We start from the raw sequence: 22572 nt of genomic DNA on the forward strand, positions 1-22572 counted from the left end.
GGAGTGTATGATGTAAATGCCGGTGGAAAGGGAGCCGACATTTAAAAGGAGGCTTTCCTACGAATGGGTTGATTACCGATGCAGTGTTGGAGATGGTAGTTATGGCGCAACGGTAAAATGAACCATTGGTCAGCCGTCTAGCTTAGTCGCATTTTTTCAACCTCTGATTCCATAGTTGTGGATACAAGACGATGTTCGCCAAGGATGACCTTTGTCTCGTTAGAGTAAAGCTTTAGAGTATTCCCGGCCTCGAACCTTGTTTCGGTATCCGCAAGCCTATTTTGGTTTACGTTGTGGAGTACATCTGAAGACGCGAGATGCGGGAAGCTAGTATAGAATTACACGGCAACAGCCCTATTACGCCCTTTCGCGCCCTCTCCTACGGAGCAACTAGCCGAGAAATATGTAAGCAGTGTAGATATTGTCGGTGTTTACTAAGGACAGGCTATCAGGTATTACCAATGCAAGTAGGTTACCGACAGAGCGGATCAGAGGAATAGTTGTCTCGGGATTAAGTATAATAACTAACAACTCCCAACACCAATGGCAACTCTATCCTCCAAGTTGTCTGTCTTCTATAACTCAACAGCTCTCCTTTCTTTACTATTATCAAGATGCTCTTTAATAAGCTAATTCCTGTTTTCGCCGCGGCCGCTCAGGCACTGCCGCAGCCAGCTTCAGCCCACTGTCGGGATATTCAAATCCCAATTACTGTCTCGCAGCCTCGCTTCATTGTGACTGCATCTCTTAAGGATGATTGGGATGTAGCTGCTCTGACTCTCAACCTCACCCGCCGAGATTCAGGACACTCGGCCGATCCTCTTCCCATCAATGGGGCAACATCTTCTAATGTGAAGAGCACTTACACCGTGGGAGCTACGTTGTGCGGCAATGGTGGCCCCACGTTGGTGCTTACACACGGTATTATTGAGTCCAAGCTGTGAGTCTTTTGCGCAAGATCTATTCAATGTAAGGGCGCATGATGCTGACAGCTTTGGTGTAGTTACTGGAACCCAAGTTTCCCAGGAAGTAAACAGTATAACTTTGTCGATGCTGCCGTTGCCGCGGGCTATTCAGTTCTTAGCTACGACCGCATTGGTGTTGGCTCATCGCCAAAGTAAGTTGATACCAGTACAAATAATAAGTCTATATACTAATATTATTACAGGGTCAACTCGTTGACAGACGCACAATTCCAAGTCGAGGTCGCCGTGCTGGAGGGCCTCGTCAACTACGCCAAGACCAAAGCCCATGCTACCAAAGTCGCCCTTGTTGGCCACAGCTACGGCTCTTACATCTCCTCTGCAGCTGCCTCAAACATTGCCGTCGATGGCCTCGTCCTGACTGGCTTCAGCGGAACCTTTGACTACTTTCCTCCCTTTGTCGCCGGAGCTAGCCTTCGCGTTGCCCGAACTCAAAACCCTCTGCGTTGGGGAAAGCTTGATTCAGGATACCTGACTACCGCGGATCTATACGCCGAGACTTATGTCTACTACGCTGCCCCTTACTTTGAGCACAGCGTTGCCGAGTACACCTTCAATGTTGGCAGCGAGCCCTTTGCCGTCGGCGAACTCCCGTCGCTCCTCGCCACTACTATCCATTACGAGAACATCAAGGCGCCGGTTTACGTTCTCCAGGGCCAATTTGACGTTTCTGCTTGTGGTGGAAACTGCGTTGGCGTGGTGAACAACACAAAGACCATCTTCACAGGCTCTAAGGCGCTTGAATACGTGGAGGATTTGCCTGCTGGGTGAGTATTTCTTCTTCTTGATTGTCTTCTCTACAAGTCATCAATCTCTAACAAGGCTGCAGACACAACCTCAACTTCCACAAAGTTGCTCCTCAGGCATTCCAGAAGATCTTTTCCTTCTTGAACAAGCACGGAGTGAAGCCTTAATGTGTATGCATTTTACTATGCATATCGGGGTGATAGTTATTCTTCTTATAGATAATTTTTAATGCATATGTTGAATATCATTCAGCATCTTTGGAATAGAAACAAAACTTTTACTACCTGCCACCGCTCTGTCATGTTGTGTTGTTCCGAACCACGAGGGACATTGGTTTCACAGACTCGCTTTATAATTTGCCAGCTGTGGTGGTGGGATCCGTCGTGGCATCGTCTTCTCCCAGGCACTCATTGCTTGTAGAATCTTTCCCTCGTCCCCAGCTTTTGCCATAATAATCACGCTATATGCTCTACCATTGTAGTTGTCAGCATACCCCAACGGCGCCACTCCAGCAGGGTATCCTGCCGCAGCAGCAACGGTGACAATCCGCCCGTCCAATGGCCCTATGAGCACTTCGGCCCCTGTCTCTTCAAAGATTTTGTCAAATCCATCATCTTTGGCTATCTTGCGAATGAACGAGACAATCTCTTGCCGCTTCTTCTCTGTCAGGTTGCTCTTCAATGTATTCTCGAGTTGTTGTTGGCCTGGAAATTCTGGGGCGTTGTCAGCTTCTGGCTTCTTGCAACGGCTTGCCTCGCTCAAATGACGTCGCTTACCTGGTGGGAGCTCCAAGTCTTTGTGATCAGAATTCCACTGTATCAGCTGCCCAATTGTGCGTACCGAGGACTCGGTGTATTCCTTGAGGAAAGAGTTGATTTCACCGCCAAGATATGAGTTCCATACCGTTTCAAGGGCATCCTCACCCTCCCAAACGATCTCGTCGACTTGTGGCAACACGACATTTTCCGTCACTTCTGCCCCAGATTCCCGGATAGTAGCTACAGCTTGAAGAAACTCTGAAATCTTTCAGATGATGAATGTCAATATTACAATAATTGGCCCAAATGATGAGCATGACTTATACTTACTTGTTTTTCGCGGACGATTTCGATCCGGTCGCAAACAGCTGGACGGAGCTCCCACTTATTGGGATCCACAAAGGCAACTTTCTGCCCTGCCCACGTCTTTGTCATATAAGAAGAGTAATCTTGCTCCATCATAGCTCCGATAAAGTTGGCAAGGTCTCTAGCGCTTTTGGCCATGCCACCAAGACTATCGGTAATCGGAGATTGTGGTGATGTCCCCTTTGTGTCTAATGCTCCAACGGTAACTTTCATTGCGTACAGAGAAGCCCTTCCAGCTGGCTGTGTGATGGATCCGTCAGATTCGGTCCCCAATGCTACAGGTGCGAACCCAGCGGCCACAGCTACGGCAGATCCAGATGAAGAACCGCATGGAGTGCTGTGTCCTAGAATCTTGTCTCTAGGCACATAGCCGCCCCTGACATATGGTGACTGTGTCTGGCCGCCGACTGCTGACCACCCGGTTACCATTCCGAATCCTTTTGAACCAGCCCATTCCTGATAAAAAGAAACACAAGTCAACATCCGTAGCCCCAGGAGAATGTCCTCATGAAATTACTTACGGATAGATTAGCTTTTGCAATGATAATCATGCCAGCCTTCAGAAGACGATATACTATTGGAGCGTTTGGAGCCTTGGCTCCGACAAGAGCATAGGAGCCGCATGTAGTGTCCATGCCGAGTGAAGAGTCGGTCATTACATTGTCTTTGACGACAGCTGGAATTCCGTGCAGAGGACCGCGTATGCTACCAGCTGCTCTTTCTTCGTCAAGAAGTCTGGCTTGTTTCGCAACTATGTGTTGTGGTGCAGTGGAAATGATTGCATTCAACTTCAGACCATTCTTGTTGTGCTGCTCGATCTGACCAAGATAAATGTTGATCAAATCGAGGCTAGTTAGACGACCTGATGTCAGAAACTTTTGCAGTTCCTCGGCTGTGGTAGTCAACGGATCGATTATGCCATACGATGCGTCGGAGACGATGCGCTGGGGGGTTGGCGACGCTTGGATATCCATCTTTGAATGGTTAGGGATGCATTGAGAAGACTAGTGAAGAATAATGAAAATAAACGAATATTGATAGGAATCTATGAAGATGAACTAAGTCTATGAAAGGATCAATTGCTCAAGAAGAGGCTCATGTGGGAAAAGATGAGTTTCAATGCCTCCATGTGACGATGAGGTAACCAATTGCTTGGTTATGCCCTAAGGCATTTTGTATGATCCTTCCAATGCGCTGTCTTTATGCAACCGCACATTCCAACACCCAACGTGAGGTAACTAATGGGTCCGTGTTTTATCCTCACATGATGTCCGCTGCCAACAACACCCAGCCTAACTTCCCCAGTGCCGATCTTTCTAGTGACCAAGAATCGAGCGCTCCAAGGATCATATTGTCTCCGCCATATACGGCCTACACTATTTTGCTCTTACTCTTCATGTGCTCTATGGCGTATTTGCTTCGACTGTCCTGGCCGTTCTCGTGGCCCTCGGGGACCCCACGGCGATCGATTGATCTGTTGGCTGCAACCGCAGAAGATCTTCAACAACTCTTGACGGCTGGCGAGCTCACGAGCGTTGAGCTGGTTGATAGATGCTTCGCTCAGATTGATAGGCATGACGATTATCTTAGAGCCGTTCTACAAAGAAATCCACAAGCCAGGACGGTGGCGGCAACCCTCGACCTCGAACGCAAGAATAGCCACCTCCGCGGGCCCCTTCACGGGATTCCCATCCTCGTCAAGGTTTTCTTCACCTTCACTTGAGTTACTCGATCTGCATGTACATGGCAAGAATAACCAGTTCTTAGGACAATATCGGAACCCACCCAAGCCTGGGGATGAACACGACGGGGGGCAGTCTTGCCTTGCTTACATCGCGACCGTCAAAGAGCGCTGAGGTTATAGAAAGAGTGAGTCGTTGGACTGTCTAACCTCACTGCGAAAAAAAATCCTAACAAAATGCAGATACTTGGGGCAGGGATGATTATCATTGGGAAAACACAGTTATCAGTGAGTAATTCCTTGAACTAGCTATATTTACCATATCTAATGCACAGATAATCAGGAACTCGCTGGGTTCAAGTACGCAACTGACACGGCTTCGTCCAGCTTCGTCCAGCTTCGTCCACCCATTTATCCCTTCTCCGTGCGGTGACTAATGCTTCCTCGCAGAGGCTCAAATATCATGACTGGATGGTCGGCTTTAGGTGGTCAAACGCAATCTGCATACACTACCGGTGCTGTAGATTTGACCGATGGTATCCTTGGGCACTCGGTGAGTAGCAGAAAATGAAAACTCATTAGTCGAGATGATATATGTCAAGAAGATGGCAGACTTGACGTTCTACAGTACTTACTAACGTTGGCAAACATCTATAGTCACCCTCTGGCTCGTCAACAGGCTCTGCCGTTGGCGTCAGCGCAGGGTATGCCCCCTTGGCAATAGGAACGGACACTGGAGGGTCTTTGATCACACCGAGCACCCGAGCGGCATTATATACTCTCCGACCAACGATGAACCTAGTCCCACAGGATGGTTTGATACCTCTGTCTCATTTATTCGATACTGCGGGACCGATGGCAAAATCGCCTGCTAATCTGGCAAACCTTTTGGATGTCTTGGCTACTCCAAAAGGAAGCGAAAAGAACAAGTTTCATTCTCAAATGATGGCTGGTGACTTTAGAGACTTCAAAATCGGGTTTTTCTCTCCAGAAATATGGTTCTTTGACTCTGATCTACAGCGCCCTGTGCCAGAGGCCACGGCGCAGATAGTAAGATGAATGAAGGCTGCAATTCTTTACAGACTCACTAAACAAACATCTCCAGAAAAAAGACACTCTGGCTGCTTAGACAAAGATTGCGCTTACGGCAAAGGCCTTCAAAGAAGTAGAACTTATATCCATCGATGCATTTGAAGTGAATGGGCGGCATAGCTTCTACGACATTCAAGGTGAACAGCCTCTTGCTCGACTGCCACCGAAATATGATCTAACTTGTTCAGCGGCTCGGTTTAAACCCATATTCGAGGCTTACCTCGGAACCCTCGAATATTCACAAGTACAGAGCCTAGATGAACTCATTATGTTCAACCAGAACCATGCAGAAAAAGCGCTTCCATCAGGCAAGTCTGCCATTCATCACACAAGTCCCTAGTTCCCCACTGACCCTACTCAGGCTACGACGACCAAGACCAGCTTTTGAATGCTGCCACAATGACAATGTCCGATCAAGTGCATGATTTTCTTCTAAGTCATGCGCGAAAAGTCGGCCGAGATATCGGCATTGACAAGACACTCAAAGACTATAACGTGGATCTAATCATTGCGCCAGCTGACTCTCCCGTAAACCTGTTGGTATCAGCTGCCGGTATGGTTCCATGACACCCAAGTTGCTCGTAGGCACTTTTTTAACCATCGACAGGCTATCCCTCTGCAACGATGCCATTGTCATACCCCGAGTACAACGGCCGGCCCATTGGTTTGGTTGCATTTACGACTGCCGGGGGCGAAGGAATGTTGTTAAACTTTTTGCGTGCGTACGAGAATACATTTCCAAAACGACGTCCCCCTAGTCTCCTCTGAATCAAGATGTTATACAATAGGAGGCAGTAAGGAAAGCCATTGCGGTTGTAGTTATGCTAGCACCACGCTGCTATAATACGCAATCCCATCAAAATACTCTAATTAATTGTCAGGCACAAAAGCAGCAGCTATCCGTGAACTGTCAAAGTACTCCCGGTACAGAACAATCTTGCCATTCTCAGCGCGGAAATACGACACGTAATTCTGCTCGTACTTTTTCCCCGTCATCGTCACCGTTCCAGTCATGGTGAATTCGACAAAGGCGGCATCCTCGCCATCGATGGGGTAATTTTTTTCGACTTGCACGTTAAAATCATCGCCCATACTACCAACGAAACCCGCTACTGAAGCGCCAATGGCCTCGAGTCCCTCTACTTTGGTAGGGTGGGGATGAGGCGAGTTTGGCATTTCCACGACGGCATCGGGGGCGTATAAGCTGAGCCATGCCTGTTGATCGACTTTGAGGGTCTGGAAGTGCTTTTCGACGAGATGTGCTGCGATCATATTGGAGAACCTGCAGTAAACGCCATGAATAGGATGTCAGTCGGGCAAAGCGCTTGCATGATCTTGATTGAATGCCTCACCTTGATGAGAGCTGTGATGGAAGAAGAAGTACGATCTGGTACCGCCGAATACAGCACTCTCCAAAAGTTTCTACGAGAAAGGAGCTGTCACAATGTCTAGTATGGGGCTCAAGCGGATTTAATAGTCCTCGCAGAAGGATTCAGAAAATCTTAGGCTTTGCTACGACTACAGTCGAACCTGAGCTGATGATTCATAATAGAAGGAATATTGAGGGATTCTCCGCTCGTTGGTCAGAAAATGACATTCATGGTCTGGCTTATTCGCTTGGAGATGGTTAGGCCAAGGTTTTGTGACTGTATTGAGCTTAAGTTGTACAGCGCTTGTTTTATGGTTGATTCCTTTAGCTAAGAAGAGTCTAGTTTAGGATGGAACAGATCAGATAGCTGATGGGATGATATGATATAATTGGCTTGAGATAGATGCAGCTAAATCCCAGCAGCTGAATCACGCGTTGATGTTGGTTCAGTCAAATACATATTCGGCTTCGTTTTCGCTTTCTCAATTGGTATGAATGAAGCTATCGTGTCTCTATCAAATGCGTACCTTTCCTAATATGTCTGGGCCCTGTCGAGACACAATGATGTCATCCTCGGATATTAGGTAAGCCAAATCAGCATAATCTCTGAAGCTGTACAGAATGAGGTACCCGAGCATGGACAAACTGTGTTGTGGTCATCCTCACTTGTAACACGTTACACACAAAAAGGCACGATCAAGTCAGAAACGGCCAGCTGCAGACTACAGCACAGTAACAGTAAAATATTTGCTCAGGATTAAGCACAGACAAGTTCCATCTAATGCTATTTTAAGAAGCGGCAACCAGCTATGCTTTGCATTGGGCACCGTATATATATCTCCATACACTGTACGTCGCCCTTGGAAGCTTGCTGCATTTCTGTCCAATGACATGCCAGTCGCGTTCGTGTCCTTTTTGCTGCATCATCCAATCTTATCGCCCCTTCGCTTCTCTTCAACTACCGTCCGTCGTTTCGATCCTTTCTTATCTCGACGCCGGATTGCGCAACTGCCGATTAGATCTCCATATCTTCTTCTTCTTCTTCTTTTCTCTTTTCTTTTCTCCTCTGACCGCTCACTTTCCGGATCCCGGGGCACACAAACCGCCGCCATGGTGCTCAACGTCTTTCGCATTGCTGGTGAGTCCATTGGACGCTCCTCGGATCATTTGCAGGGCGACGAACCGAGATGGATAGACGCAGATGCGCTAACGCAGGAACAGCGGATTTCTCGCATCTGGCGAGTATCCTTATCTTGCTGCACAAGATGGTGCAGCTCAAGGTGCGTCTCTCCCATGCTGCCGCTCCTTTCAACCTCTTTCGAAGCTTGACTAACTCGGCGCCTTGTAGAGCTGTTCGGGCATCTCCTTCAAGTCGCAAGGCTTGTATCTGCTCGTCTACCTCACTAGATACCTCGGTATGCCTCTCACCAGCCATAAACAACGTCCAATGGCAACACAGATTCCAATTCGACCTGGCTAACACAGGGCAGATCTCTTTTCAACCAACAGCATCTACAACTTCGTCTTCAAGGTCCTCTTCATCGGCTCCCAGGGCTACATCATCTACCTCATGACCAACGCCTACAAGCCCACCAACGATGTCAATGTCGATACCTTCCGAGTGCAGTACCTCCTTGGCGGTGCCACTATCCTCGCCGTCGCCTTCCCTTACTATTACACGCCCGCCGAGATCATGTGGGCCTTTTCCATCTGGCTCGAGTCTGTGGCCATCCTCCCGCAGCTGTTTATGTTGCAGCGCACTGGCGAGGCAGAGACTATCACGACTCACTACCTCTTCGCCCTCGGACTCTATCGCGCCCTCTACATCCCCAACTGGATCTACCGCTACATCGCAGAGCCCAACCATAAGGTGGACTGGATTGCTATTGTCGCCGGTCTGATCCAGACGGTTCTTTACAGCGACTTTTTCTACATCTACTACAACAAGGTTCTCAAGGGCAAGAAGTTCAAGCTGCCTGTCTAAGGGACAAAATGGCTTTTGCTGGGTACTTTATAAAAAGGGAGGTGGCAGTGTTGTTTTGCAACATGGTTTGGGATAGGTCACCACTCTAGTGTCTGCTAAAGGTGATGAAAGCTTCACAGCAGCCTGTGGTGAAGACTTGTTAGTCACCTCAAAACAAAGGAGCTCTACGGCTACGACAATGCACGGGATGAAACTAGGTTTGAGGGGGGAGAATGATTGCATCGGCGGCGTTTGATGGTATGCTCGGTTTGAGGCAGTAAGGGAAAGGGCGTCATCTCTTAATATGAGGATTTCGTGAGTTTGGGCCATGTACGTTGTGGACGAAAAAATTAGAGGGCAATCAATTGAATGTGTTTGAATCTGGACGGGGGGGCAACTTGGGCAAGGTATGAGCTATGTGATGCATGCGGTTATGCGCATCCAGTATTGAATAGAGCCACAATAAAAGATGAAGGCACATTCAAAAAAAAAAATCAATTTATTAACACAATTATCATGAAACTGGAAGACATGGAATATTTGGGATATTTTCTAAATGCAGCCAAAAATATACATTTTGATGAGTCGCTTTGAGTTCCGCAGCTCAGAGGTCATGCCTATCACGTGATAGTCATTCATCATCAACCTCACCATCTTTCAAACGTCAACTTTCACGCTTCATCCCCAGCACATTCATTCTTCTCCCTGCGTCATTTTAACCCGGGATCCGACTTCATCATGGACAGCGACGCGCCGGAAAACGTCGAGAAGCCAATCGCCCCCGAAAACGGGCCCAGCGACGCCGTGCCCGATCCCATAGCGCCCGCCGGCCAGGATCTGAGCAAACTGCCCACGCGAAAGGACGTTTCCCTGCGAGAGTTTCTCAATAAGATTGACGATTATGCCCCCATCGTACGTCCTCTCTTCTGTCGCGCATATTGAGATTGGTTGCTTCTAGATGGATTGTTGTGTTGCTGACCTCTGTTTCTACCTGTTACAGATTCCCGATGCAGTGACGCACTACTACATGACCAAAGCTGGTCTTCCTCCTCCTCCCCAGACAGATCCTCGCCTCGCCCGTCTTCTCGCGCTCGCCACGCAAAAGTTCATCGCCGACGTCGCGGCCGACGCGTATCAGTACAGCCGCATCCGCGCGTCCAGCAACACAAACAACCCCATGGGCACTCTCGGCGCCGCAGCTGGATTCCCGATCCCTGGTCAGCAGTCTGGCCAGCCGGGCACCAAGGATCAGGGCAAGGGCGGACCCTTGGGTATTCAGCGACCGGGCTTTGGAGGTGGTGGCCAGGGAGGAAGCCAGAACAGGACGGTGTTGACGATGGAGGACCTGGGAATGGCGGTTGGCGAGTATGGCGTCAATGTCAAGAGAAGCGAGTTTTACCGATGAGGGACGACTGCTGCTTTTGGGAGGAATACTTGGGATATAAATGACTGCGGCTTAAAGATTATATCGACAATGTTTTTACATATGGCGTTGGGGGGATGATGGCGTTGGAAACGGGTTTATCCAGGGCAGGCCTACTGGGTCTTAAGTTTCGTTGGTCCAACACAATACGAGCTGATTCATTTCTTTTTTTCTTCTTAATTCAATTTTTATTGTGCCAATGATTCAAAGCATGCAATAAGTCGTGGCATTACGGCGTTGATACAAGTAGTTGTACATGTTCATCCTCTCTTCTTCATCTCCTCCAATCTTCGTCTATTTCCTGTCCCAGATATTCGGTTTCCGTGTGCTATGCCTCCAAATTAGCCATCTATGCATAACCACCAAAGAACAACATGGTAATCCTAGTTACTCACGGCGCAAATTCTCCCAGCTTGTGCCCCACCATGTCCTCTGTAATCGTCACCTGGTGGTAATCCTTGCCATTGTGAATCTCAAAGTTGAGGCCGACAAAGTTGGGCAGGATTGTCGCAGAGCGGGCTTGTGTTCGAACTGGGGGGACTTTATCGTTGGGTCCCTTGGGGAAGACGATGGAAAGGCTGTAGAATGCATGAGTGACTGCTGATTGAGGCTTTGGAGGGGCGGTTCTTACGGGACGAGGTTTGGCCCTGTGAGAAATTGGAGTTAGCAATTGTTTAAGTATTTTGAAGATTCGGATAGATGGAATGTTACCTTTCCAAACGGAGCGCTTGAGAAGCGCTCGAGTGGGCAGCATTTTGGCTGTATTGCGATCTGGGATGTCCAGCTGGATGGCTATTGGTGGTGGTGATCTCGAAATCTTCAAGAGCAATTGGATCACGTGATGGGAAGTGGTGACATGTGCTGGGTCCACACGTCGATTTTGGTGCGGAATCTCAGCGCTTTATTAGCGGCTCCAGGTATCAATATCTTGTACTAACTTATTCCCATCCAAATCCCTTTGCCAACTAATAAGAGAATGGTGTCCATCCTCTCAACTCTTACTCCAATCGCTTGCTCATCTCCTTGATCAACTCACACGCAAATTCTGGTGTTTCGCAGATCAGATCCTGAAAGCCTTCGCCCTGACACAAGTCCTCTACAGTGCAGGCACAGAAGTCTGTCAAGAGAGTACGCAGTTTGTCGCCTGCAATCGTGTTTGCGAATGAGTACTTCACCAAACCAATAATGTCCCCCATGCGTTCTGGATAAAGCGAAAACTCCTTCAAGGTGACCCAGAGTTTATGCGCAGAGAGATTACGCAGCTCTTTGATATCGTATTTATCCGCCAGGACATAGAGCTGAGCGTGAGAGAGGAAGACTCCGCTGTAATCCTCACAGCTCTCAGTGTTTTTGCGAGGCGTGAAAGGTGCAGTTGGGGATTCATATGCGGAGTTATTGTTGAATTTCTCGATCATGGCCAGCCTTTTTTCTTGCTCGGGGATATTTCGACAAGATTTGCAAGCTGAGTACCGCACAGCCCTGCAGGCAGTACAGCAGTCGGTGGTAAACCTGGCATGGCATCTGCCGCATGACCGCTTGGTGGCTGCCCCATAGTCGTGAGTTGCATTTACACGCCCGGTGCAATGTCCCTGGTTACCATTATCTCCACTCTCATCCTTAAATAATGCGAGAGATTTGGCCGTTTGCTCTGCCTTTACGATAAGTTTCGGCAAGTCATCATCGGGATATGCAATCTGAGAAGAGTCCAGAAGAATTTCGGGCTCTTCTGGTTTATAATCTCCAGTATATGCCCATTCGCCGAAACGGATAAAGGTTTTCTCATCTGTGTCTTCCCAACAGACACAATGCTCGTCCGACTCTCTCATGCCTCCATTCAAGAGGCTATCAAGGGTCTTTGAGAGTCTTGATACTGTAGCTTCGTGTATTATGTATTGCTTCTTATGCGGTCCGACAATAAATGTGAAAGGCTTCGAGGCCAAAATGCTAATGCAAAAATAAAATCGATGAGTATTATGATGATTATGTTAGATAAAGGGATAGCCCCCATTACTCACCTCTCATATTTGGAGTCCATATTCTTGACTGTTTGCGAGATTGGCAGATGGGTGCTCGATGCTATGCCTTGCAGGCGGGATGCTGATGGTGGTTGAAAGTTTTGAGAATCGGCAAATTAATTCCCAGGCAGGCATTCACTATTAATATCTCCAATCTTGTCCGCTGAGAGTACTTACTTTTCGAATAAAAGCACAGTGTTATTCGTGCCGTCATGCCGTCAGGCGGTAGGCAGCTGCGGGAGGCCTACGGGCATGAGCTTGGGGTATGGTGTGCGTAGGTAGCCAGAAATATGGTAGGACGCATTGCATTCACCAGTTGTTTCATAGGACGATTTTCATTCTTCCCCACAATACGAATCTACCTCAATTTGAAAGTAGCCGATATACTCTCTTCCAATGGTACATCGATGGGTTGTCACTGTTGGCCGCCAGCTTTGGTGAGGTGGGACATTGCAGTTGTTTCATAGGAGCGATGCAATGGTGCGTAAAGATAAATTAATATACGTATTGCAGGTGAATAAAGCTATTACGTATAGGTTACGGATCAATCTTTAGAAGCCTTCATTCAGTAACGAAAATAAATAAACCAATTCAGCGTGAATTCTCTTATTATCTCATATTTACTTCAAGTCGCTTTAGTCAAGGAACTCATGTACTTGGCTCTAAATCTCATCACTGCGGTGCAGGGTAGCAGCGCATCATGATGTGCTAACAGCGTTGCTAATGGAAGGACAGCATTGATAAAAAAAAATAGTAAAATAAGATCTTAATTGGGTTGTAATAGAAATCAGATCAAGTTCATTTATCTTACAGATTTATGGCTCTATTGTATCGTTACAGAATGTTGTAGCGTAGCTTTTGAGCTGATGTCAACATCTTGGTGTATGAAAACCATCAAGTAAAACCTGCATATTCCGAATCTATGGACTAGGAGACAATTAATGTTGAGCCTCAAATACATATATTCATTTACATCCATCTCTTAGTCCCGTTATGGCTGAGAAATGAACCCCCATGCCCCGTCTCTAATGACGAGCGAGCAACTGCTGCCAAAGAGCTCTTCGCAGCAGTAACTGGGTCCATCGCCTTAAAGCCCGGCGCATAATCATTAAATTTGGCCATGATTGCCTGTAAACGCAACGAGTCATCGCTTGATACTATCATAAGTCAGTAGGTTGTTGAATAATTGGGTTGTCGGAGATTGAATCATACAAGTAGCATCACCCTCTGCGGTGTCAACGAGACCAGGGCATATGGAAAGGAACAAGAGCCCTTCAAACTGATACGCTGCATTGAATTTTGCAAACATGGTGGTCAAGGCGGCTTTGCTTATAGCATAAGGAGCTGCGTTGGCGAGTTTGAGGCTGTTTATGAATTCTGGTATAGAATTAGCATTTGGTCAAGTCTCGCGTCCATGACCGGAAGTCTTTCGTGATTAGACAATCAGCAGACTTACCAATATCGCCCATACCACTCGATATTCCCACAATCTTCTTTAGTTTGCCTTCTCGGACCAGTGGAAGGAAAGCATATATAGTTTTGAGGACTCCCACAACATTAATCTCGAAGCTCTGCTGTGCATCTTCCAAGACGGCTGGCACATCATGTTCGCTGATTCCAACGCCATTAGCCATTCAATCTAGAAGATGACGTCGTCCATCGTATGCCTTACAAGTCTTTAAAGTTTTTCAATTCCGTGGCTTTGCTCACGTATGCGGCATTGTTGATCAAGAAATCTAATCCTGCGTCTCCAAGGAAGCGCTTCGTTTCCTCTGCAGCCTCTCTCAAGGCTTTGTCATCGGTGATGTCTGCGGCTACAATGTGCACGTTGGATACGTTGTCTGCGCTTAGGCGAGCTCGAGTGGCGGTTGCATCTCGAACAAGTCCAATAACCTTGTTGAGGGGGTCTGATGCCAGAACCTTGATCATGCCATACTGTCACATTCGAGTTAGCACTGCGATTGATGTGATTACAAACAACATACACCAAGTCCTCTGCTTGCTCCGGTCACAAGATAGCTAGGCATATTGAATGAAGTGAATGGTATCTATTTGATGTATTGCGCTGGTTAGTGGATGCAAAACATGATCAGTTTATTGATCGGGCGCAACTTTTCCCAGCTATATATGTATCGTCTTTGCTGTGAAATCCCTAGGTCGTATTCAATGGTATCTAGCGGAATTACTGGATTCCAACCGAATTAATAATTTAGTTCAATGACAAATGAGAGAGTTGGCTAACAGAGATAGAGCTGCGAAATGCGTATACTTCTTGGCGAGTTCGGGATTCCGGGTACACACGACTCCGGCCATGATACCCCAAACTGAGGCTCCTGAATTAGTAAGTTTCTTTATATGATGAATGTGATTCCATTTATGAGGTATTATAAAGAATTGCTTCGGAATGTCAGCGCATGATAAGAGAACATTCGGGCATTCAGCAAAATATGTGAAAGTGTTCACGGACTGGGAGCAAACATTGAACTTAGTAACGCGGTCTATTGCCAATTATGATGTCTAACTTAAGGCGCAAAAATTGGGTTTGGTTAAAATCTCACTGGTTATATAAGATTTATATACTCCAGACAACATCTCTTCACAACTTTACAAATCTTTCAGGGTAGATCCTAGAATAGTGGTTACAAAGTCGCTGCCAAAAGCAATGGCGGGCGTCTGAAATCCTCCCTTAGCCTTCCCATCCAAGACCCTTCTCGCAGCCTCAATACAAGCTACAGATGTAAAATCGTATCCATTCGGCGTATGAAGAACTGCCCTCTTGATGGTTCCATCATCCCCCTTCGCGACCACAGCAGCATGATATCTGTTTTCTTTCCTCTGCTCCGCCGTAGGCCCATCCGGCAAAGCAGCTAAATCTCCAGTTGGAAAAGCACCGCCAGACACATGGACAAAAGTCTTGATGTTAGGACTATTGGTCGACTTCCATATAGTGAGCAGGTCTGGAAGTGTCACTGGAAAGCAGCTGACTGAGCCCTTCCCGTCGTCAAAGTCAAAATCAGCTGTATCTTGGACATTCTGCTCGATCAATTGGCCATTTTGTCTCTTTAGACACTCAGCTGTGACGCCTTCCGCTGTGCTGATTGCCGAACCACGCGAAATTGTTCCGGCGACGAACAGAGCAACATCAATACTGGTCACCTTATTGAGAGTTTTGATAGCATGCCCAGCTAAGCAGCCAAGCATTGCCACGCTGCCGCCACACCCTGGCAAGAGCATAACATTTGCGGCTTTTGCCTCATCATTCTTCTGTTCCGCCAATTGGTAGCTGATGAGTTCTGCAGATACGTCGAGATAATGCACTCCGGATCTTATACAGGCATCCATCAGAGGCTCGGCCGTGCGTGAATACGGTCCGGCACAACTGAGTAGCACGCGAATGCCTCGCAAACCTTCGTCTACGGCTTTGCGGTCATTGACGTCGAATGTGCGGTATGCAAACCCAAGCGAATCAGCGAGTTGCTTACCACGGCTGGTGCTTCTTCCAGCTAGCACGGGATTGAGACCGATGCTTTTCGAGTATTCGCTTGCCAGGCGGCCGGTATAACCTGTGGCTCCGTAGATCATGAAATCAGCCATGGTTTTGAGGTGTCTGGCTGCAGTTGTGTTTGCGTGTTGAGACGTGATGGTAGGTGGCTTTGGAACAGAATTGCGTTCTTAGACCAGGATTGCCCCAAATATATCCTCCTGGGCTTCACATTTTGAGTAATAACTGCATGAACGTCAAAGTTTCTCTTAATTATGGCCGACTCAAAAAATCCATCATCTATGAAAAAAAAATATGGAACCATGGTCCGCCGTTGAGTCTCCCATATTTGATGCACTCGGAGTTCCGGGTGCTGGGTTAAGACAAACCCATCATTACCAACCTTCTTTTCTCGGAGATACATTGCCACTAACCAACATTTGTCAGAAAGGAATTTGTAAGTTTGTATGAGTTTGAACTATGCTCTGAGTGTTCTATGTTCAACAAGATCTATATATGATACAGAAGATATTCTCATCTTTGCCATGATAAATTTGAGAAATTCATAAACTCATCAAACTACTTGTTACCATCACAATTCTTATTCACCGTCACAATGAAGATCCAAAATCCAGTTGTTCCTTTTGGCTCCACAGTCGTTATCATTGGGGCCAATGGCTACATTGGCGCTGAGACTTGTGATAAGTTCCTTGAAGCAGGATACCGGGTTCGCGGAACAGTCCGCAACGTTGAGCAACATCGGGCTTGGATGCACGGGCTTTTCGACAAGAAATATCCCGGAAAATTCGAGCTAGTGCAAGTCGTTGACTTTGAAGCCGACGGGGCGTTTGGTGAAGCATTCAAGGGTACGAAAGTCACTCTCGTATCTGTTGAGTGGGTAATGTGGAAAGCCGGCTGATTTGTGTAAACATTTAGGTGCCGCCGTGGTCGTCTACGTCTCGACTCCCACCATATTTGGTCCAGATCCGGCCCAGGTGGTAGATCCCGTCGTCAAGGGCACCATTAACACGCTCAAAGCCGCGGCTCAAGCTGGGGTACAACGTTATGTCTATCTGTCCAGCTCTAAAGCCGTCGAAGCCGCCGTCTACAACGTGCCGCACAAGATATCAGTAGACACATACAACCATGAAGATCTTCGCAAAGCCCGCGAAGAGCCTACAGTTCCTACGGTGGAGAGAGCAATGACTGTGTACGGAGCAAGCAGGGCTGCTGCAGAACTAGCTTTTTGGTCTTGGGTGAAGGAGAATAATCCTCCCTTTGTCGCCAACTGTGTTGTCCCTGATGGGAACTTTGGGCGCGTGCTGGATGCAGAACAACCTAACGGTACCTCTGTGGGAATGCTGAAGCGCGTCTTGGACGGTGACTGGAGCCGAGTGATGACTCTCGGTTCGTACCCCCTCGATTATTCATGGATCTTTCCGTGAAAGATAAATGTATTCTTGCCAATATGCTAACGGTGAGGATTAGCTTGGATCATTAATGTCGAGGACTGTGCTCTCCTGATGGTCGCTGCCGCCGTGCTTCCTTCGATTGCAAACGAGCGAATCTTTGCCTATTACAAGCAGGCCACTTGGAACGAAATGCGCGCCAAGGTTCGTCAGCTCTATCCTGACCGCCCGGATCTTGTAAAGGGGGAGAATTCCGACGTTGTGGGCAGAGACTTGTCGACGGCGGATGAAGTTGTGAAGCGGGCTGAAGAGGTGCTCAAAGAGCTTGGCCGACCTGGTTTCATCAGCGTTGATCATACTATACGTGATTTCGTGGATACTGTATACAAAGAAGGCCATTAGTTTCGCCACACACCCTCCCCTCGCAGACTAATTTTATTCTTCCGAGGAGGTTTTGAAGACAACAGAATAGAATGTGTGCTATATTACGTCGACTTACACCGTGCTTTCAGGGGCATTCGAGCTTGGCATAGACAGCGTGGCATGCATAGTGTTCGTGCATTTTTCGCTGTGATCATCGCAGGTGAGTTCACAGTAGCAGCTCGCACACCGTGGCTAGTTAACAGTATTAGTCTGCGTAATTCACGCTCTAGCTGATGATGATCAGCCCTAAGAGTGGTATCAATTCTGATGTCGCTGATCAATAGGTTCAATGTCGTATCTACTCTGGGCCTCAGCTAAGCATATTGCACTGAGTGAGATGACACTCGGAAGTCCGGGAGAGCCCACTCAGCCAAGAGGGGGCTATTCAGAATAGGTTCTACGTCCGGGAGAGCCCACTCAGCCAAGAGATGACTAGTTCATCCAGTAGAACCTATTCTGAATAGCCACCTCCATAGGATTGGACGCCACAAGGCGTGTCTGTTTTATTAAGTAGCCCACCTCTTCCCAGGCATTCGGAAGTCCGAACTCATACCCTCTTCTTGACATTGAATCCCATGCATGAGTCGGAGTACCAATAGGAGAATCCCATTTCCAACTCTTCTCTATGCCTTTGTTACGAAATTCACTCATGTGTCCGCGCTGTTCTCGTCGTTTTACAAGAGGTGGGTTTCTGTTTGCATTAACGCGATAAAGACAATCAGAGCAGGGCTAACCGAGTACCTTGCAGCATCGTCATTAACGAGACACTGCAAGCGCTGTCTCCAAGATATCAAGGGACCATCAAGACGGAAATCGTGCCGAGCTTGTGCTCGCGCCAAGCTGCGCTGTGATCTGCAGCGACCAAGTTGTAGTCGATGTCAAGAGCGCACTCTCACATGTGAATACTTGTCCAGAGATGGCACAACAATAGTGGTATCAACGGCGGAAAGGTCTACTATTCAGACGCGATTGCACTTGCAACGACAGGGCGACCAGTCTGCGTTGAATCACGAGGTCGTAGATAGGTCGATTGGTTCTTCAACACGGACACGGAAAAATGCATCAGAAAGCGACGATGTCCTCTCTACAGCTGATTGCGGAGCAGAATCCACGCCTCGCTCCCGAGAAGACACCTCACAGGATACTGCATCAGATCGGGATGGCACGGTAGATTCTGCGACTACAGAATCCGAAATTGGCCGTGTGGAATTGGAGAACAGCGGTATTGGCAATTCAGAGCCGATTGCGCCTGAATTGGTTATATCCAACTACAGGCGTCGGTTGATACTCAACGAAGCATGACGCACCCCGAATACCGATCCCGTCGCCAGACACACGATGCATTTCGTGATCCGCGTGCTGAAATCATGGCCTCGAATGATGGGCTCACATCTCACAAACCAGCTCCCGCCCATGATCCACAGGCTTCAATTAGTAGATGGCATACCAATTCCTCTGGCGAATTGCTGCACGTTGGCCAAGATGTGGATGATGCACTCGGAGGGTAGTCGTGACTTGGTGCAAAGAACAGTACACAATGAAGTCCGAAGGCTTCTTCGAGATGTGAGTCGTGATCCGGATGTTCTTAGCATTTTTTTTTTTGCTTGGTATAGCTAACATGACATGTCAACATTAGTATGACGAGTACAATGCGATGGAGCTTCTTGCAGCCGCACAGTCGATGCTCATTCTCCTCATCATCCTCTTTTTTGGACTCGGACACTCGCCGGCACTGGCTCATCCAATTGATGCAAAACTGCTGGTTGACATGTGGAACGTCAAACACAAATTAGCCAGCACGGGCTTGTTCCTAGTGCAAGAGTCAAATCATACAATGCCATCCTGGAAAGAATGGGCAATTGTCTCAGCCAAGCGCCGTACAATCGTCGGGCTCCATCACCTCGAGTTTGCGTGGTCGCTTCAATTCGGATATCCAATCCTCACGTGCTTTGAGCTGGGACCATTTCCTGCACCCGCTGCGAGATATCTGTGGCAGAGTGACCGAGAAGAGGAGTGGCAGCGTCTTTATAAAGACTGGCTCAAGCAGTGGGCTGATGGGGGGAGTTATAAGATGACGGAGCTGTTTCGAGTCAATGGTAGCAAGGAGAGTGATGCTTTGGATGCTAGAAGCGAGCTGTGGCTGGCAGAAGCAGACGAGTTTGGCATGATGCTCATGGCAGAAGGTATGTATATGCCCTGTATCAATTCCACTTGGAGTCTGGCATATCACTAACACACATAGCGAATGGTATCGGTGTTGAGTTTTAGACAGCTAGAACTGAGGCGAGAAAGACTTCGTTTGCGACGCTTTGTTTCCACTTTCAGTACCCTGGAGGTCACATAGATGCGTGTGCGGTATATTGAAACAAATGTGATAAAAGGAAGATGGGAAAATATTAATTCAATGCATAGATGGATGGAGTAATGAGGGTATCGTCGTATAATAAATGTCGAAGTGAGTGAATAGAAAGGAAAGCAAGTACCTTATCACCTTATCTTCACCTCGAGGTACCTTTGGCCCCCAATTTCGCCACTCCGGCTCTAGGGTAGCCAAGCATCACGTGGTGCAGCGCTATCTCGCCCGAGACCCTCATTCGACCGATTGATTGATTACTATCTAGACAAGTCACAAAAAGTTGCGAAGAGTCGACGAACCAGCTCTCAGACCTTCCAACAGCAGCGGGTCTGTAGCGCTGCATTGATTTGCACGTCTCGACGGCATTTGCCAGCCTGTGCTTATTTTTCGGTGATCGGTGCTTTGTCGTGTCTTGTTGCTTTGTTCGTTTGGGCTGCTTCTTTTGCGGACTTTCGTTTGCGGGAATCCCATTTTTGGAAGAAGCCAGCTTGTCACTGGGGGGAGAAAAAAAAAGAGAATCTGAAATCCATCACCATCTCGCTTCAATCGACGCCCTCAACTTCATCGACGTCGCTCTTCGCTCTTTGCTCTGCTCGTTTCGAATTCCGTCCCTCGACTCTCGACTTCTCGCCTCGTTTCCTCGTCACAATTTCATCCAATGCCCGAAGCAACGGCCTCTGGTGCCGACACGGGCGGCGCTGCTCGTTCTCGCGAACACAACCAAGGCAACCAAGGCCGCTCATACACTGTCGAGCAAAAGGCCGCTGTCCTGCGAATCCGAAAATGCAAGCCCACCGCCTTTTACGACATCCTAGGCCTCGAGACCGTCCGCACCTCGTGCTCCGACTCGGATATCAAGAAGGCGTACAGGAAACAGTCGCTGCTGACACACCCCGACAAGAATGGCCACGAACACGCCGATGAGGCCTTCAAGATGGTCAGCCGCGCCTTTGGCATCTTGGGCGACAAGGAGAAGCGAGAGAAATTCGATAAGTTCGGAACAGACCCTGACAGCCGGTTCGAGAGCGCCAGACAGCAGAATCCCTTCTCAGGCTTTGGGTCACGGCAAGCCGCGGCGGCGGGAGGCGGTGGCTGGGGAGAGGATGAGATGACGCCCGAGGAGATGTTTGCGCGTTTCTTTGGCGGTGGCGGCGGTCCCTTTGGCGGAGGGTTTGGAGGTGAGTAATTGCCACGAGCATTGGAGCATTGGTGCACTACCGACGAGAGATGCTGACAACTAAGCGTTTGATACAGGTCCCCAGTTCGTCTTCAACTTTGGCGGCGGCCCCGGCATTCGAGTACACCAATTCGGCGGCGGCGTGCCCCGAGCGAGACCGCGACAGGCCCAGGGTGACGGCCCTCAACAAGAACAGTTTGGACTCCAGACGCTGCTGGGTCTTCTCCCCATTCTCCTCTTCTTCATTATCCCTCTCATCACCTCGATCTTCTCTGGTGGCTCCTCTACACCCGCCACTCCACGCATGGTTTTCGACGACCCCAAGGCGCCTTTCACCGAGGGCCGCACAACACCAAACCTCAATGTCAAATACTTTGTCATACCTTCCGACGTCGCCTCATATAGCAAGTCCAAGTTGACTCAGCTGGACCGTACAGCCGAAATCCAACTTGTGCGGCAACTGCGGTACGAGTGTGAAAACGAGGTCATGCACAAGAGGCAATTGAGGGAGAATGCTATGGGGTGGTTCTACCAGGATCCGGAGAAGATGGCTGCTGCGGATGCATACAAGATGCCCGCGTGCTCAAGGCTAGAGACGCTTGGCGTGAGCCGGTCATAGGATTAAGGGGGAGGCAAAAAGAATTATAGGCATTAATGAGTGAGAAACAGGCATTAAAGACATTGATATGATATTTTATATACTTTTGAGGGGAAACGACTGCGGGGAGTTGGCGTTTTCTTTGTACGATGGCGTGAGAACTATGAACCTTGCATGGCAGACATGACATGAGCATGAGCGAGTTGATGCGATGACGATGGGCGTGCGAGGGATACATGTAAGAGACGGACTCCATTTTATATATATATCTATATTTTTTATACACTACGGCGTGAGATTGGATGGAGGACGTGGAGAGATGATGCGAGGACGGGGTTTTATTCTACTCAATTGAATGAGAGGGTGTCGACTTGGCCATTTGAAGTGATGATGAATCTGAGTAGATGTGTCTTTAGATGTCCAAATAAACAACAACTTGATGTCAATATTCACAATATCTTCTTTTTGGATGAAGTGGCGGTACATTACATGGGGGTCATGCATGTGAGTCAAGCTATTGATTCAGCTGAGGATCACCACAAAGCCTAGCCGTTCTCGTCCCTTCAACAGCCTCTAAACTGCCAATTTTTGGGACCCGCCAGGCCAATATTCCCATCGAGATGCTGCTTGTAGCTTCACTGATTGGCCTGATGCTGCTGCCCCGCCATCTATCCCGCGATGCCCAATATTGGTCTATATTTGCGAGCATTTAAAGGGCCCCCGCTCCGAGA

At 48.2% G+C, this 22572-nt stretch overlaps 14 protein-coding genes across 14 annotated transcripts; 8 read left to right on the forward strand and 6 right to left on the reverse strand.

The window, feature by feature from the left end:
* Nucleotides 1-614: 614 nt before the first annotated feature.
* On the forward strand, nucleotides 615-1897 carry V8C40DRAFT_268983 (alpha/beta-hydrolase; the record flags this gene model as incomplete). The annotated part of the gene is made up of 4 exons (XM_083220020.1): nucleotides 615-940; nucleotides 1004-1117; nucleotides 1169-1750; nucleotides 1813-1897. The coding sequence occupies 4 exons, from the start codon at nucleotides 615-617 to the stop codon at nucleotides 1895-1897; spliced, it is 1107 nt and encodes a 368-aa protein (XP_083069797.1).
* A 169-nt stretch (nucleotides 1898-2066) lies between these two features.
* On the reverse strand, nucleotides 2067-3828 carry V8C40DRAFT_268984 (amidase signature enzyme; the record flags this gene model as incomplete). The annotated part of the gene is made up of 4 exons (XM_083220021.1): nucleotides 2067-2443; nucleotides 2507-2753; nucleotides 2819-3310; nucleotides 3376-3828. The coding sequence occupies 4 exons, from the start codon at nucleotides 3826-3828 to the stop codon at nucleotides 2067-2069; spliced, it is 1569 nt and encodes a 522-aa protein (XP_083069798.1).
* A 293-nt stretch (nucleotides 3829-4121) lies between these two features.
* V8C40DRAFT_268985 (amidase signature domain-containing protein) lies at nucleotides 4122-6395 on the forward strand (the record flags this gene model as incomplete). Its single annotated transcript, XM_083220022.1, has 9 exons — nucleotides 4122-4556; nucleotides 4622-4723; nucleotides 4779-4823; nucleotides 4879-4895; nucleotides 4986-5088; nucleotides 5193-5585; nucleotides 5665-5764; nucleotides 5989-6180; nucleotides 6235-6395. 9 exons carry the CDS (start codon nucleotides 4122-4124, stop codon nucleotides 6393-6395), a joined length of 1548 nt encoding a protein of 515 aa, XP_083069799.1.
* Nucleotides 6396-6430: 35 nt separating this feature from the next.
* Nucleotides 6431-7245, reverse strand: V8C40DRAFT_253194 (nuclear transport factor 2 family protein). Its single transcript, XM_083217550.1, has 2 exons — nucleotides 6980-7245; nucleotides 6431-6909 (listed from the first exon to the last, which is right to left on the reverse strand). The coding sequence occupies exon 2, from the start codon at nucleotides 6897-6899 to the stop codon at nucleotides 6498-6500; it is 402 nt and encodes a 133-aa protein (XP_083069800.1). The 5' UTR covers nucleotides 6900-6909; nucleotides 6980-7245; the 3' UTR covers nucleotides 6431-6497.
* A 653-nt stretch (nucleotides 7246-7898) lies between these two features.
* V8C40DRAFT_253195 (ER lumen protein retaining receptor-domain-containing protein) lies at nucleotides 7899-9586 on the forward strand. Its single transcript, XM_083217551.1, has 4 exons — nucleotides 7899-8134; nucleotides 8218-8276; nucleotides 8345-8411; nucleotides 8487-9586. Exons 1-4 carry the CDS (start codon nucleotides 8107-8109, stop codon nucleotides 8978-8980), a joined length of 648 nt encoding a protein of 215 aa, XP_083069801.1. The 5' UTR covers nucleotides 7899-8106; the 3' UTR covers nucleotides 8981-9586.
* A 56-nt stretch (nucleotides 9587-9642) lies between these two features.
* V8C40DRAFT_253199 (transcription initiation factor TFIID 23-30kDa subunit-domain-containing protein) lies at nucleotides 9643-10667 on the forward strand. Its single transcript, XM_083217552.1, has 2 exons — nucleotides 9643-9871; nucleotides 9960-10667. The coding sequence occupies exons 1-2, from the start codon at nucleotides 9698-9700 to the stop codon at nucleotides 10362-10364; spliced, it is 579 nt and encodes a 192-aa protein (XP_083069802.1). The 5' UTR covers nucleotides 9643-9697; the 3' UTR covers nucleotides 10365-10667.
* V8C40DRAFT_253202 (mitochondrial 37S ribosomal protein uS19m) lies at nucleotides 10505-11160 on the reverse strand. The gene is made up of 4 exons (XM_083217553.1): nucleotides 11094-11160; nucleotides 11014-11029; nucleotides 10778-10960; nucleotides 10505-10710 (listed from the first exon to the last, which is right to left on the reverse strand). Exons 1-4 carry the CDS (start codon nucleotides 11134-11136, stop codon nucleotides 10677-10679), a joined length of 276 nt encoding a protein of 91 aa, XP_083069803.1. The 5' UTR covers nucleotides 11137-11160; the 3' UTR covers nucleotides 10505-10676.
* A 159-nt stretch (nucleotides 11161-11319) lies between these two features.
* Nucleotides 11320-12556, reverse strand: V8C40DRAFT_253205 (uncharacterized protein). The gene has a single exon (XM_083217554.1). The coding sequence runs from the start codon at nucleotides 12206-12208 to the stop codon at nucleotides 11381-11383; it is 828 nt and encodes a 275-aa protein (XP_083069804.1). The 5' UTR covers nucleotides 12209-12556; the 3' UTR covers nucleotides 11320-11380.
* An 810-nt stretch (nucleotides 12557-13366) lies between these two features.
* On the reverse strand, nucleotides 13367-14424 carry V8C40DRAFT_268991 (uncharacterized protein; the record flags this gene model as incomplete). The annotated part of the gene is made up of 5 exons (XM_083220023.1): nucleotides 13367-13554; nucleotides 13610-13774; nucleotides 13854-14008; nucleotides 14070-14332; nucleotides 14383-14424. 5 exons carry the CDS (start codon nucleotides 14422-14424, stop codon nucleotides 13367-13369), a joined length of 813 nt encoding a protein of 270 aa, XP_083069805.1.
* A 577-nt stretch (nucleotides 14425-15001) lies between these two features.
* V8C40DRAFT_281686 (saccharopine dehydrogenase family protein) lies at nucleotides 15002-15991 on the reverse strand (the record flags this gene model as incomplete). The annotated part of the gene is made up of 1 exon (XM_083221657.1): nucleotides 15002-15991. The coding sequence occupies one exon, from the start codon at nucleotides 15989-15991 to the stop codon at nucleotides 15002-15004; it is 990 nt and encodes a 329-aa protein (XP_083069806.1).
* A 503-nt stretch (nucleotides 15992-16494) lies between these two features.
* Nucleotides 16495-17689, forward strand: V8C40DRAFT_268993 (uncharacterized protein; the record flags this gene model as incomplete). The annotated part of the gene is made up of 3 exons (XM_083220024.1): nucleotides 16495-16744; nucleotides 16815-17285; nucleotides 17367-17689. 3 exons carry the CDS (start codon nucleotides 16495-16497, stop codon nucleotides 17687-17689), a joined length of 1044 nt encoding a protein of 347 aa, XP_083069807.1.
* A 575-nt stretch (nucleotides 17690-18264) lies between these two features.
* On the forward strand, nucleotides 18265-19188 carry V8C40DRAFT_75397 (C2H2 type zinc finger domain-containing protein). The gene is made up of 2 exons (XM_083223395.1): nucleotides 18265-18393; nucleotides 18459-19188. Exons 1-2 carry the CDS (start codon nucleotides 18336-18338, stop codon nucleotides 19010-19012), a joined length of 612 nt encoding a protein of 203 aa, XP_083069808.1. The 5' UTR covers nucleotides 18265-18335; the 3' UTR covers nucleotides 19013-19188.
* On the forward strand, nucleotides 19007-20146 carry V8C40DRAFT_253207 (uncharacterized protein). The gene has a single exon (XM_083217555.1). The coding sequence runs from the start codon at nucleotides 19365-19367 to the stop codon at nucleotides 19941-19943; it is 579 nt and encodes a 192-aa protein (XP_083069809.1). The 5' UTR covers nucleotides 19007-19364; the 3' UTR covers nucleotides 19944-20146.
* A 189-nt stretch (nucleotides 20147-20335) lies between these two features.
* On the forward strand, nucleotides 20336-22271 carry V8C40DRAFT_253209 (J domain-containing protein). The gene is made up of 2 exons (XM_083217556.1): nucleotides 20336-21244; nucleotides 21321-22271. Exons 1-2 carry the CDS (start codon nucleotides 20725-20727, stop codon nucleotides 21860-21862), a joined length of 1062 nt encoding a protein of 353 aa, XP_083069810.1. The 5' UTR covers nucleotides 20336-20724; the 3' UTR covers nucleotides 21863-22271.
* The last annotated feature ends 301 nt before the right edge of the window (nucleotides 22272-22572 follow it).

The sequence above is a fragment of the Trichoderma camerunense genome (genome assembly GCF_050948025.1).
Source record: "Trichoderma camerunense strain CBS 138272 chromosome Unknown V8C40scaffold_17, whole genome shotgun sequence".
Classification (NCBI taxonomy): Eukaryota; Fungi; Ascomycota; class Sordariomycetes; order Hypocreales; family Hypocreaceae; genus Trichoderma; species Trichoderma camerunense.